General features: G+C 40.3%; 1 protein-coding gene across 1 annotated transcript in view; it reads left to right on the top strand.

Moving 5' to 3' along the window:
- The first annotated feature begins 3617 nt into the window (after window positions 1–3617).
- arid5b (AT-rich interaction domain 5B) overlaps window positions 3618–15640 on the top strand; it is a 99733-nt gene continuing 87710 nt past the window's right edge. The window contains exons 1-2 of the mRNA XM_074645505.1: window positions 3618–3776; window positions 4112–4366. Of these exons, the coding sequence (XP_074501606.1) occupies window positions 3756–3776; window positions 4112–4366 (276 nt within the window). The 5' untranslated portion in view covers window positions 3618–3755. The remainder of the gene's footprint in view (window positions 3777–4111; window positions 4367–15640) is intronic.

The raw sequence follows: 15640 nt of genomic DNA, 5'->3' as shown, positions 1-15640 counted from the left end.
TTTTACATTTTGAACAAAAAAAATTGAGATTAATTTGCAATTAATCATGGACAATCATGCACGATCATAATCGCGATTAAATATTTTAATCGATTGACAGCCCTAATTTTGACATTATGTCATCACATTTGTCCAACAACTCTCTCTTTATTATCAATAAAGATCTCTCAACATGTAGCTCCAGTCACACCGACCCACATCAATATCTGCATCACAACTTTGCAGTCGTCGTGCTGCAGGGGGCTCCGGCTGTTGACAAGCAAACACTTGCAATTGCCAGATAAGAGCTCTAGTGGTGCCATTGATTAACCAGGGACTTCATTATAGTGGCTGCCATTAACAATGCAACCCCATTGATTCAGCCACTGAAATGGCTGGGAGAGAAATCAGGGGAGATAACACTGAGAGCCGCGGTTTATATGAGATTCACTGCAGGATCCCAACACTGCTGCAGTCGCATGTAAGGCAACGAGCCTCTGTGCAATCCACCTTTTACTACGAACTGGTGCACTAAACTGGTACTTAAAATATCTGAGTGTCACAGAACATTGCCTCAGCTATTTTAGTATGAATACATCATGTTCTGCTGCTCCTTTGAATAGAGGGCAGCGAAGAGAAACTCTGCTGGTGACATTTAGAGGACTGAAATGATGATCTTGTTACCAACTGTTTTATATTATATTATATTATATCATATTATATTATATTATATTATATTATATTATATTATATTATATTATATTATATTACATTATATTACATTATATTATATTATATTATATTATATTAACCAAATTCAGAAATACTTCATTGGTCCCGGAGGGGAAATTGGGCCATTACAGTTTCTCTTGTATAAACAAAAAGAAATGTAAAAATAGAAATAAAGCAGTATGTAACATGTAAATTAAGTATATAATGATACACTATAAACACAATATATGTAAAGAAATATAAGTAAGTACTAAAATTAAAAATAAGAACATGAGAATATAAGAAATATGAAATATGTGCAAATATTTGCATTAAGACATGCAATATATAACAAATAACCACAGTGCAAATAAGTAAATACAAAATGCTAAGAAGTGGGATCTATTAAGTGTGTTAAATAAATAAATGCCAGAATGGTATAAATAATAAATTAATATGAATATTTTTTTAAAATGTACAGTAGTATTACATTATATTATATTATAATATATTAATCAGAATCAGAAAAAAATTATTGATCCCAAGAGGAAATTGGGGCGTTGCAGTTATTCTTATATAAACATAAAGAAATGTAAGAAAACAAGAAATAAAGGCATATGTAGAATATAAATTGTGTACATAATGCTACAATATAAACACAACATGTGTAAAGAAATATAAGTACTAAAATTAAAATAAGAAAAGGAGAATATAAGAAATATGAAATATGTACAAATATTTACATTAAATGTGCAATATATAACAAATAACTAAAGTGCAAAAAAGTAAATACAAAATACTTATAAGTGGGATCTATTATAGCAGCAGTAGGCAGATTGGAGCAAATATGATTAAAAAAAAGTATTTTTTTACAAAACTGAGACAGATAATCTGAAAAAAATCATGTGCCTCTGTGTCCTCCGGCGCTCCTAACGGTATCTGCAAGATTTCACAGACCGGAGGAAAACAGCCAATCAAAGCCGAGCTGGAGCCTTGCCGTCTCTGAACAGCTGTCAATCACTCGCAAACTCTGATCAAATGGTCAAACAAGGCAGCGCTGATCAAATATGAATCAATATTCTGTTACTATAATATAAATTTCTCGTGTAAAATGTTTTCAGAAAAATCTTGTAGTGTACTGTTTAGCTGTAAAATGAGACAGTTTGTGACCCCGGCAGCCATGTTGAGATCAGTAGAGGAAATACCAAGCACCGCCCACCAGCCAGAGCAAACTTTCTCATTTTACAGCTAAACAGTACACTACAAGATGATTCTGAAAACATTTTATGTGAGAAATAGGCATTACAGTAACAGAATATTGATTCATATCAGAGCTGCCTAGTTTGACAGTTTGATCGGAGTTTGTGAGTGATTGACAGCTGCCCCTGTTGAATGAACAGCCAATAGGAACGCTCTCTCTCTCTGAAATGACCTGTGATTGGTCAAAGTCTCCCGTCCCAGAATAGTATAAATAAGAAATGAATAAGAATAATTCTGGAAATGTACAATAGTAGTAATATTATGTTATATTATGTTATATTATATTATATTATATTATATTATATTATATTATATTATTGAACCCCGTTGACATAATAGTTAAAAGTCATTGTCTCTGAGCCTTGATGCCACTGTATATGTGTTTAATATATCTACCAGACAGCTATTCATAACAGCAGCAGAACCAGAAGAGAAAGAGAAACATGTCCGTTTCACAGGAAAACACTTTTCTGGCTGTGAATCAATGCGCCTGTATGCTCCGGCCGTCATTTCAGGAAAAGAAAGCGCATTGCGTAATAGTGTACTTGAAATAGCTGGTGTCAGAAGTAGGCCTATGTCGCTGTTTCATGCTCTGTGATCTGAGTAGTGGATAAATGCAGGCCAAAGGCTGCAGGAGGAGGATGATGACAGCAGAGGAGAAACAGCGCAGCGCTGTGGACAGAGCCGGGTACTGCAAGCAACACATTCATGAGTCCAGACAGCCCATAAAATACAGCTGACACATTCAGCAGCCGAGACTGAAGGCACAATGAGTCCACTCATGTAAATAGAAAGCGTGAAGTTTGTGTAACTCCGTATAAATATCACAGCTATTATTAATAATTCAGAGTTTTATATCGGTCCTCCTAATATTTGTGTGATCCGCAGCGTTTATGGCAGCCTAATAAATATTAATCAACATAATTATATAAGAGGCTTTGATCGTGCCAATGTGTTAAACCATGTCACATTATATCCCGCTGTCTTCACAAGGTCAGCGCGGTGTTTCAACATGATTTATGTCTGCGTAATGGACCGCCTCGTGGATTCTGTCTCGTGACGCCCAGCTTTCCAACTCGGCCAATTTTGTCTTTTCATGCTCGCCTCAAAAAAAAAATAAAAAAATAAAAATACATAAAGGCCATTATTATTTTCAGCATTAACGCCAACCCGCGCGTGCCTGAGCCATAAAGCATGGCGCGTTCCGTTCAGAGCCCAACCGGCACCTCACGAGCCCCACATCGCCTTTTGAGGAATCATTTGATAGCCCTATTAACTTTCATGTAACATTGTTTCTTGAAGGCATCCACAGCAGCGCCTCAGTGTCATTACTGTGAGAAATGTGCTTTCATAGTGAACGTCTTTTACACAAGTCCTGGAAGGCACACGGTGTGAGAACAGCACATAAACACAATATATGAGCACAGGTTAAGCTCCTGTAGGCACATCATTCTCCCAAAACAATATTTAGTATTTTTAAACACAACAACTATCTGCTGATAATTCAAAATGTGTATAATTATGATTATATGTCAATATTTTGTCCAAACACACCATTACGCTCGATAGAAATTCGCCGAAAAAATCTAAATCACCGATTTACTCCAATAAATAAATACGCGGATTTACACAATATTTAATCCTGTTTATTCACCGCAAAACATATTTTTTCCCATTACTCTTAACCGGCTAATACGCGATGTTTTAAACTCCACAGGAATATGTCCCTTCCAGGACCTTCGTAGATCCATTCAAGCCAGCAAGTTTGGAGAGCGTGTTGAGTTTAATCAATTCATAACGTCGAGATGGAGCCGAACTCACTGAAGGTAACGTTTCTTATCAACCGTCTATATTTGTGTTTTATATTTATCGCATTGCGCTAATCGACACCTCCATGTAAAATGCGCTCACGTGCCTCATCCACAAAAGTTTGACACATTGCATTTAGCGCGAGCACATCTGTGTCATATGTTGAACATCTAAAAATAGTTCCATGATACTGATTGTGTGCAGAAAACCAGAGATCTCCTAATGTGATGTTGGCCAGCCGTGCGTAATTACGCATGGATGGTTGAAATGTTTGTGTCCTCTTAAACGATGATTTGTTTACCAAATGAGTTGATGAGACATACATTAATTTCTCCCATTTCTTCCTCTCCAGTGGGTGGGCTCGTCTTGCGGTTTACATGGACCATATATATTCTATAAAGCCTTTAAATGTCACCGGGACGGTAAACCGAGGATTCTGTCTCTGGGAGACTTCTTCTTCGTCAGATGTAAACCGGAGGATCCTATTTGCATAGCGGAGCTTCAGCTGCTCTGGGAAGAAAGAACAAGCAAGCAACTTTTATCAAGCTCCAAACTTTATTTCCTACCGGAGGATACTCCCCAGGGACGCACGGGCACCCATGGAGAGGTAGGCATGTTAATTTGCTGATGAATAATGAGGAATGATTGCTGTTTATGTCTCTGTGTTCTCGCAGCATTTTTTATTAAGCAGCATCTTGAAGAGTTGGCAGCAGCGGATGTTTTTAGTCTCCGGTGGCGGAAACATTCATATAAACACACCGCATCAATAGTGACATTGATGTGCCAGAGCAGTTATAAATGATTGACCTAGAGCTCTCCAGCTTTACTTCAGCCTATTGTGGTGTCAACTGCTGAATGTGCACTTGTCCAGCTGCGCTCAATCAGGCAGCCGCTGCGCTCTATGAGGTTAATTGTGTTATAAAGAGGGAAAATCCGCAAGAATCCTGCGCCTATATAAGGATCCGTCATTTCATTTCTCGGTAGAAAAGCGTGTCAAATACTGACATACGAGCGGAAATTGCGCAAACGGTACTGACTGCTTGGGGTGAACCAGCTCAGATGGTTCTCTGCGATAGATATTAGATATTTGGTAATGCTGATGTTGAAAGAGGCACAGAGTCATAAAGCGTGTCGGAGCTCAGCCAGCTCTGACACGTTTTAAACTCTCCACCTCTTTGCATCATGTTTCCATGTGGACGTTTCCATCCACAACACAATGAGAGATTGTCGGCTCGCGTTTTTTTGAGGCAGCACTTTATAAAAACGCCTCCGTGTTGCATTACGCTGTTGTTGGCACAGAAAGGCAATAGTTGTGATTGACTGTGGCCATATGTGGCGCTTGTGATCCGGTTCCATCGCTGCTCTGAATGCCATTACTCACAGATATATTGAGAGAGCTTGTTGGGTTTGTGTTTTTTTTTTTGTTCGCACCAGGCTGTAAAACAAATGATGTGTTGTTTTCCCTCTCATATTCCTCAACAGCGCTTTAATTACTCCTCTCTGCTTTTGATCACTTGCGGCTGGATGGAAATGCTCCTCCGCTGCTGTTATATTGTTTATATGGTGAAGGACAAAGCCGTGTTTGTGCTCCACTCTTCTCTTCCGCTCATGCTTTACTTGCATTCTTTCCTCTTGAGTAATAGAGAGGCTATCACGTTTCCCTTTCATGAGAAAAGGTGGCTATTTATGGGCTGCCGCTTAGACAAGCTATCATCTTTTTCTTCTTCTTCCTCTTCTCCTCTGAACGGATATCATCTCCTGGAGCCCTCTCCCTTTAGCCTTTAACACGCTGCAATTATTTAGTAATTACTTTGAGTGCATGCATCGCCGATTCTGAGGCCACACTTGCGCAACGACATGTCAGCTCCGCCCCTTTACCCAAAGACTTTATTTGCATTGCAAAGTGCTTGCATTCCAGTCCATTGGGCATATCTGGAAAATATTATATTAACTACCAAGAGAGAGGGGCTGCAGCAGTGCCAATGCAAATGTGAGAGAATCAAGGAGACGCAGAGTGATTCGAGAGGAAAAGCAGTTGCTGTAGTTTGTGTATTTAATAACAGAGTACAAGAGGAATAAAAAGTCATTTCCCTGCATGAATTATGCAGCAACTTGCATCAATCCTGCATCGCCAGAGACACATTGCACGTGCTTTGAAGTTGCAAGTCTGCTTGTAGAACAAACCAGACTATGGGATAATATCATTTGAGGATGATGTGTTGAAGGTGTCTGCAGGCTGATCTCAATTAAAGGGCTTGTCAAACCTCCATGCTCTCTGCAAATCGGACTACTTACTGTATTACACAGTGGAAATTGCCCTGACAACTTCAAGTCAGTTTTATGACCTTCGCTTCAGATTCTCGCTGACTTTGCCCCACAACACTAATCTGCACTGTGTGAGTGAGCTAGGAGCGCTTACAGATGCAACCCATAATCCCAAAAACAAACAAGAAGGGTAAACCAGCCTCACAAAAAGAAGCTGTGATATCAAAACTCACTGGCTGAGTGATAGAAGTGTGAAAAGAGGATTTGTGTTTTTTAAAACGTAAACACTAGAGAGTTCATTTTTCAGCTCTGCTGGGAAGTGGAGTTCATAAACCGCACATTAGTCATTTTTCTCCGGGACTCTTGAGTTATAAAGGCAGATTAATGACTGTGGAGTAACTCTGAATCTGCAATTGACTGGCTGAAAATCAGGAGTTCAGATTAGCCCAGTGACTCACACAGATATGAACCTGATAAGCTCTCAGGAAGTGTGCTGTTTTCACAAGGTTTCAGTGCTAAAAGAGCACATCATGAGGTAAAGCCACAACACGGTGTCAACATGGAGGCTCATGACATTTATTCTTCGATTTACTCTTGAATGTTATTCACCAGCCCAGTCTCTCAGCAGTTTGTGAAATACACACACATTTAATGTATTGATTTGTGTGCATAGGCATAAATTTAAATTTTTTTTTTCCTGATGGTTTGCATGAAATCAAGTCGTCTCATGAGAAACCACAAGTCAAAGATGATTTATTTGTCAGGTAACTTCCTTACGTAAGTTACAGCACTTCTGGAGTTATTTTAACCTAAACCACGCTAAGTAGTTTTGTTTCCTAAGCCAAACCAAGTCTATTTTTTCGCACGAAAACGCACGAAAAATACGTTGTTGAAAGCCATGCTGAGCGTCACAAAAAAAGGGAAGTTCGTGTCTATGTACACGAATCAAATAAATAAAATTTCGTGACTAATTCACGAACTGCCGTGAGACTGTGTCGTATTCACACAACATAAAAACCAAAGCGCGGTTTGACATTTGACATGTAAACAATCAGTGCTGTGTTTCTCTCTGAGATCACACCTCATGCTGTGTTATCTTAAGCCTGAAGCACAGTATCCTCCAAATACCAAAAACAGCACAACTTTTCCAAGACATCAGAACAGGCTCATATTGAACACAGCTCACTTGGAAATTGGATTACTGATTCACTTGTGTTCTCAGCGCCGAGGCATGATGTAATTTCCTGGTTATTTCTCAGGTATTTGTTTGCTCTCAGCCCCTCCTGCCTGCGCCGTGTTTGCCGTGTTTTGCTGTGCTGTGCGGCGACGTGAGGAACCAACCCCATGACCTACTGTGCTTGTTTTTCTTCTGTCACAGGGTTGGAGGTCAATTCCTTTTTAAACGCTGCCAGCTTTAAATCCAGTCAGGCTTTGGCTGGAAATAGAAATATGATTCATTGAATAAACTCCCCTCTCTGCGCTCTGTTTGCTGAATAGTTGATGAGCAGATCCAGAGAAAATGTATTAATCTATTTATTCTGGGTTAATTATTAAGTCCATATGTGGAGGAAGCTGTATTTTTCATTGCATCTCAGCCCCGGCGAGCAGTGTTTACCCCCACCAGTTGAGCTCTGCTGGCTCTTTAAACAGGCTTTGTGTCGAGTTGCTCACCCATTATGACAAACCCTCTATTGGGGCCTCCGCTCTATTTGTCTGCCTGCAAACTGCCACTGACTAAACAGTCACATGTGTTTTAAAACTCATTGAGTGACACATTATTTCTTCTCACTCCAAATGGCCTGCCTCTCCTGCTGGTATACCGCTCGCCGGCTTTAATACTTTGTTTTTTTTGGACCCCACATTTCAGGAGAGAGCTGTTGTAGATAACAGCTCACACTGCGCGCACACACACAACACCCACTTATTGTATACTCCGCTTCAGGCGCTTAATTGCTTATGCTTATCTTATACTATATATCCCACTTTAGTGCAAATACAGCAAGGCGCTCTTAATGGGAATTCACAACCGCTGAGAATATTTCTGGATCATGTTATATTAATGTGCTATTATCATCACCTCTGATTTCATCTGACCTCTCTTCTCCTCTATTCTGTCCCTCTAGCTGACAGGGCTTTGGCACACACTCACGCATTCATACACACACACACACACACACACACACTGACAGGCCGGGGACTGCAGCACTAGGCCAGTATTGATTGCTGTGGAAAACACTTTGGCATGCGTCCAGAGCCATTTCTTCAGTACATGGCAGTAGTCCATGCATGTGTTTCAGTGCTTGGGAAGCCAGCTTGTAGGGAAATTAGATTGTATTCATTTGCTGCTTCTTTGATTTTTCCTAAGGGAAAAAACCCTGAATGGGTAATTCAGGCATCTGGGATGCTAGTTGAGTTAAGTGTAAGTGGCTCAGATATGCGAGCAGCATTTTTGATGGATAAGGTCGTCGCGCTGAATGACTCCAGTGCAAATGTGATACGGCGCATTTTTACAGTGATCTTTTTTAAGAACGTCAGTGCTGCTGCCTTGTCTTGGCCAGTCTGTGCATTATACCAAATCTCCCCATTCACACAACAATGGCAGGAATTTAGAGGTGGAGGTGGTGAGGGTGGTGGTGGGGGGGCTTTTAGCGTGCACATGTAGCGTGCGCGCATGTGTGCCTCCTCCTGCCGCAGAACAAGTCATTAACTCTGAACACTGCCCTCCAGTGAATTCCTCACCATTGCTGAAATAGCATGTAAATTATTACCAGCTTTTTAGGATAGTGTAATTTAAAACCTTTAAAACTGAATACCCTGGACTTCAAAAGGCTATAAAAAGCCCCCACTAATATTTCCCATTTGGTTAAGGAGTTGTCATTCTTCTTGAATCTTGATTCCTGTTTTGTGTCTTTGCAGCCCTTAAGTAATGATATGTTACAGCAACGACCGCTTTGTCAACACACAAGAGACTTTTGATGCTCTTTAGCTCGGCTTTTTTTCCCACTTTGTCATTGACTAACCACTTGAACAGGCAAACATTTGCCTTGATGCATGACTCCAGCGCCCCCAGCTACAGTGGATCGTTATTATAACCTTTGAGGAGAATACAGCCACAGATGAGAGAGCCGATATTTCCCGTTCTCAACCGAGTTTCTTAGCATGTGGAATCGTCATGCATCTCAGTCTGCTTTTTGTCTCCTGTGTGCTATTTGTTAAAATACAAGAGTACAAAAGCTGCTGTGATCCAGAGGGAGCTGACGCAGCTTTATTCGTGTGGTGTCACCTTACATGATGGATGCCTCACCCACTTTCAGAAAGCCTTTGAAAAAACTCCTGTTATCTCGCCATTTTTTTCTCTACGTCGTTATCACTGCGAAAGAATGCTAAGTTCATACATCACCCCGGCTCATGTAAGCGCAATCTCTTAATGGAATCAGTGAATAAAAGATGAGTTCGGCACCCCTGCAGATATTACGGCAACTTTTATGCATATGAATAAACTGCATGCGTTAAGTGGCAGAACATTATGCACCAATAATTCTCACCTTTTAAACGTCGTACCTTGAACTCTTTCTAGTCTTGAGTCGCTCTCAAAAAAAAAAACATATTCTAATTCAATTGTGCCTGACTTACTCCCCAGAGCTCCCTTTTTAATTCCTAGATAAGTTTGTTTTGGGACACTGAAGCCAAGGTCAGTCATGGGGAGGGGAGATAGATAATGAACTCATATTGTGTTTCATACCTCTCTCTCTCCTTCTTTCTCTCTCCTTCCCCTGCTCTGTCTCCTCATTGTCCATGTCACCATGTCCATTACTCAATTACTAATCTCCTTTGGCCTTAGGAATTCCAGTGCTGACCTCTCTGAGGCAGCAGGCTGAAACCTTCCCAGCATGACAGGAGCACTGTGTGTGTGAGTGTACCCACAATATAGAAAGACACCCACCCACCAGGAGCGTGCACCCCTTGACTCCCGAGCTGAAAGTCCTGTCCGAGCGATGAGACGCTCCGCCGCAGAACGCTGACAGTCAGGAATGTCCTCCTCACTGTACGAGCACAGCGGCGTGGATTTCTCGCGGGGCATTGTTCGGAGTGATATGGAATATTTCAGGGTGCATTGTCTCTAATTGGATCACCGAATATAGAATTGGGAATGTCCCTTATGAGCTGTTTTGCCACCACCGCGTCCATATAAATTGAATGATATGGATTTAAATTTCAATGAGAATGCCGGAGTCATGTGTTGCTGGAACAGAGTTATCTACAGTTTCGCAGCTGAAGTCTGTTTTTTCCCCCCACTTCCAGTCCATTATGTGCAGTCATAGCCATAAATTCACTCAGTAATGTTTTTGGAGATATCACGCTGCTGCAGTAATAACATGAATTATTGATAGAAGAACGGAGAGAGGATGTAACATTCAGCTGTTAATGTGTCACCTTGCATTTTAACTCAATCATAAAACAAGCAGTTAGAGAGTATGGGCGTTTATTGACGCACCCGAGGTACAATTCTGGCGACACATTAAGACGTTCAGCGTGGGATCCAGAGTGTATAAATGCTTCTAATGCATCTGTGTAGGAAGTGTCAGTGAAATGACACCGGGCTGTTTGGTATGTTGCTGATGTGGAGTGTCACCTCTTGGCTGGGGGCTTGCGGTCCTCCTGACCTATATGATCAAGTGGCCTGCTGGCTGCGTCTGCCGCTTTGCTTAACTATCAGCTGCCTAACTGGAAATGACAGGACAGTGTGGATGGGCAGCATTTACAGAGGAGCAGGTTTCTAAAGTGCATCTTTGAAACCGAAAATCCAAGACCCATGCAATGCTGACGAATGCTGCTGGAATGATTGATCTGTGTGTGTCTAAAATAACAACTCGATTAATTGATATTACAGAAAATGAATTGACGACAGTTTTAGTACTAGATGAATCGTTTAATGGTGCAGTGTGTAGGATTCTAGGCTACTGTAGTAACATGGTGGCCGGCTCTGTGAAGAAGACCCGCTCCATATGTACATATAAAACTAGGGCTGTTAATCGATTAAAATATTTAATCACGATTAATCGCATGATTGTCCATAGTTAATTGTGATTCATCACAAATTAATCACACATTTTTTTGTACCAAAATGTACCTTAAAGGGAGATTTGTTAAGTATTTAACACTCTTATCAACATGGGAGTTGGCAAATATGCTGCTTTATGCAAATGTATGTATATATTTATTATTGGAAATCAATTAACAACACAAAACAATGACAGATATTGTCCAGAAACCCTCACAGGTACTGCATTTAGCATAAAAATATGCTAAAATCATAACATGGCAAACTGAAGCCCAACAGGCAACAACAGCTGTCAGTGTGTCAGTGTGCTGACTTGACTATGACTTGCCCCAAACTGCATGTGATTATCATAAAGTGGGCATGTCTGTAAAGGGGAGACTCGTGGGTACCCATAGAACCCATTCACATATCTTGAGGTCAGAGGTCAAGGGACCACTTTGAAAATGGCCATGCCAGTTTTCCTTGCCAAAATGTTGTGTAAGTTTGGAGCGTTATTTAACGTCCTACGTGACAAGCTAGTATGACATGGCTGGTACCAATGGATTCCTGAGGTTTATCTAGTTTCATATGATGCCAGTATCAATCAATTTGCATTAATATGTTAAAGAAATTAGTGGCATTGAAACAAATTTGCGCTAACACGTTATTATCGCATTAACTTTCACAGCCCTGATATAAACGGCTCATTCTAAGGTAACGAGAACACAATGATTCTTAGTTTCAGGTGATTATACACTAAAGAAAACATACTTATTAATATTATATTCCATTTCTTCCAATAAATCCCCCTAAATGCTACACACTGTTCCTTTTAAGTCATTTATTAAACAAAAAATGTATGGCTACAATTAACAGTTATTTTGATTATCAATCAATCTGTCTCTTATTTTCTCCCATTTTCATTGATTGGTTTATAAAATACAAGAAAACTGTTAAAATGCCACAATCATATAATAGTTAAGTCCATGTTGATGCCTTTAAATTTCTTGTTTTTCCAACCAGCAGTCCAAAACCCAAAGATATTCAATTTACTATTACAATGGACTCAGAAAGCTGGCAAATCCTCACATTTGAGAAGTCGCAACCTAGAGAATTATTGTCCCTTCTGATTAAAAAACATATGACTTAAACAATTTACGGACTATCAAAACAGTTGAATTTGCAAATTGACATTTAATGTGATTGTGAATTGAATAGCTTTGAGTTTTTGGATCGTTGTATCGAAGTCTTTGGGCTCATTTTTCACTATGACTCTTCAGACAGAAGGATGATATTGGATCATATAATAATGAAAACAATCATTTGCTGCAGTCATAGTTTTTGTCTGAAGTCTTGGTAGAAATTCTTCTGTTTTGTATTTTTTCATTTCGTGGTGGCAAACCAGGCCGCGATGCTGTTGTTGTGCTGGTTTCTCAATAACCGGTTCTCTGAAACCCTTTCTATGGAAACACATCACATTTCTCAATTCTACAGTATTTGCCTGAACATTTCTCAATCAAATATCGTGACGTATGCAAACCACAAGCCGGTATTCAGCTTCCTGACTGTACATGCTGCATCACACAGCAGCTCAGCCGCTGTAAAGTCGGCTGGTAGGGGAGTAAAAAAACAAAACAAAAAAGAAGCTAATGGATGTAGCCTGTTGTGGCTCCGTTCATAGACTGATTATATTCTGGACTGTGTTGACAGCTGCTGAATTGCCCTCACCTGTTGTGTTTTGCTCTCGAGCCGAACAAGTCCCCAAACAGGATCTGTTGGCACTCACACGAGGCAGCATGTCATTCAGCTGATTGATACCGAGCGAATGGCTGTGTGTTTGTTACGCTTTGCTGTTGCTGTGTGTGAATGCTCTGGTGTGCTATTGAATTACCTGAAGTATTGCTGTTTGACTCATACATCAGCAGCACAACAGTCAGTGCATTATTTCTCTTTCGAACGGAACTGAAATATTTCATGGTTCTGTTTCTCTGTGTGCTGTCAGCAGATTGCATCAAACTACAGTAGCTAATTCTGTAGAGATAAAGTACAATGTGGTTTCTGGCTGCAGGCGGAACGCTATTTACTGTTGCTCTACATTATTCAAATGGCCTGCTTTTTCTGAAGGCAGAAAACAGCAGTCAGTTTTTCATTGCATGGAAAGCCGGTTACAACCACCCGCCACCACTTGACAGCTGAAGACAGCTCATTATAAGAAGACCGAAAACCCGTGTTTGATGTTTCTACTTAGTGAGGGAGGCACAGCTATATCAAGCTATCCCTCGCAGGCTTTTCCTTTATAAGGAAATGCTGTCTCCAACTGGTTGGGATTTGATATGCCTGTAGTTGCAGATGATGTGAGAACTGAATGTGGGTAATTGTATAGACAGAGCACTCGGAGAGAGAATCTGAGACGCTGAAAAGTCACGTGCTCGTGTGTTTGTTTTTAGAATATGGCGACAAAATAAGTTGAAGTAATCCATTAAAACACAGCTTAAACACCAAAACTTGACATTTTAAAGCAGCAGCAGCAGTAGGTGGGAGTTAAAAAAAGTTATTTTTATAAAACGGTCACTATATCCTGACAGTAGTGCATGAGACAGTTAATCTAAAAAAAATCATGTGCCTCTGTGTCCTCCGGTGCTCCTAACGACATCTGCAAGATTTCACAGACCGGAGGAAAACAACCAATCAGAGTCGAGCTGGAGCCTTGCCGTCTCTGAGCAGCTGTCAATCACTCACAAACTCCGATCAAACGGTCAAACTAGGCAGCGCTGATCAAATATTAATTAATATTCTGTTACTGTAATGCCTTTTTTTCACATAAAATGTCTTAAGAATCATCTTGTAGTGTACTGTTTAGCTGTACAATGAGAAAGTTTGTGACCCAGCAGCCATGTTGAGATCAGTTGAGGAAAATATCAAGCACCGCCCACCAACCGGAGCAAACTTTCTTATTTTACAGCTCCACAGTACACTACAAGATGTTTCTGCACACAGCATTACAGTAACAGAATATTGATTCATATTTGATCAGCGCTGCCTAGTTTGACCATTTGATCGGAGTTCACGAGTGATTGACAGCTGCTTCCGTTGAATGAACAGCCAATAGGAACGCTCTCTCTCTCTCTCTCTCTCTCTGAAATTACATGTGAAGGTCTCCCGTCACTGGCTAGATTTTTTAAAGTCTGTAAACAGAGCCATGAGGAGGTGCAGAAGTCTAGTTTTCTCTCAGAGCACTTGAATTACAATATGCTGAAAGGTTATTATGGAATTTCTGCCCAATGATGCCAAAAACATCCTGCCTACCCCCGCTTTAATCTTCACATTGGAAGGATTTACTGCAGAGTTGTCCTTTTGGATTTTATTAGCTCGTATAGGTTTAGCTTTTATTACGTCCACCCTGTCTGCCTTCATACATAAGGCGCGTCATAAATATGTCGATATAGAGTAAATGAATGTTATTTTAATGTGAGTAATATGCTCTTTGAGGGGAAATGTGTACAGGCAGACTGGTAAATTGGAGATAACCAAGGTAAACATCAGAGACCCACTCAGAGCGTCTGCGTTTCTGCCCTTACACATCTGTCCTCCAGATTTCCCTGTTTCTGTAATAGCCATCTTCGAGCGCACTGCTCCACTCTGTCGGTAACAAGCACTTCAGCCATTAGCCCTTCAAATGGAAACACATTTAAGCATCTCTGCTTCCTTACCTCTCCATTGGACTCATAGTTCTTCGAGTATGAGAGTTATTAGACGAGGTCGTATCAAACTTAGGAAAAAAAAGAAATAGGTTGAAGCACATACTGAGAGAGCAAATCTTATTAAGCAAGCCAACTGAACAGAATAAAGTATGTACACAAAGCCAGCAGCTTACCCATGCACATCACTGCTATAGATTTACATTTATAGTCCTCTGACAGTGTCACATTAGCTTTATTGTGTGTCAGGGAGACCGTTGGCTCACAGCTTCTTCCTGTTCAATCATTACACTCTCACTGTAACAAATTGTCTCCTCTACTCCTCTACACTTTGAAGGTGTAATCATAGCCGCTGTGTGTGTGACTCGCGATCTAAAAGCTTAAAGATCTCAACATTCAGGGTGAATATCTGGAGCCTGACTTCCTAAATGCTAATCAAAAAGTCTAAAAACATCTACGTCCCCATTGACATTGATTTAACTGCTGGCGTAAATTCAACTCAGCAATCATCCACATCATCCATATTCATGGTGCCGTAATTGACTTACATTAATGTGCATCCACAGCCGTAATGCTACTTGACTCTCATAGCAATTTAGTTGATAAATAAGGACGTCCTGTTGTTCGTCCTGTTTCTTCTGCTGGCTTCTGATTTTGATTCTGATTCTGATCTTTATCCTTATTTTAATCCTGTTTTTTTCTTTTTTTTACCCTGATTGTGTTCACCTTATACCGCCATATGACTTATCAGTGGTGGGATGTAACTAAGTACATTCACTCAAGTAATGAGTATACATTTGAAGTACTTGAACTTCACGAGTATTTATTTATGCAACTTTATGCAACTTCTAGTCTACTGTATTTCAGTGAAATAATG

The sequence above is a fragment of the Sebastes fasciatus genome, chromosome 9 (genome assembly GCF_043250625.1).
Source record: "Sebastes fasciatus isolate fSebFas1 chromosome 9, fSebFas1.pri, whole genome shotgun sequence".
NCBI lineage: Eukaryota > Metazoa > Chordata > Actinopteri > Perciformes > Sebastidae > Sebastes > Sebastes fasciatus.
This window is presented reverse-complemented; position numbering and strand designations above follow the sequence as displayed.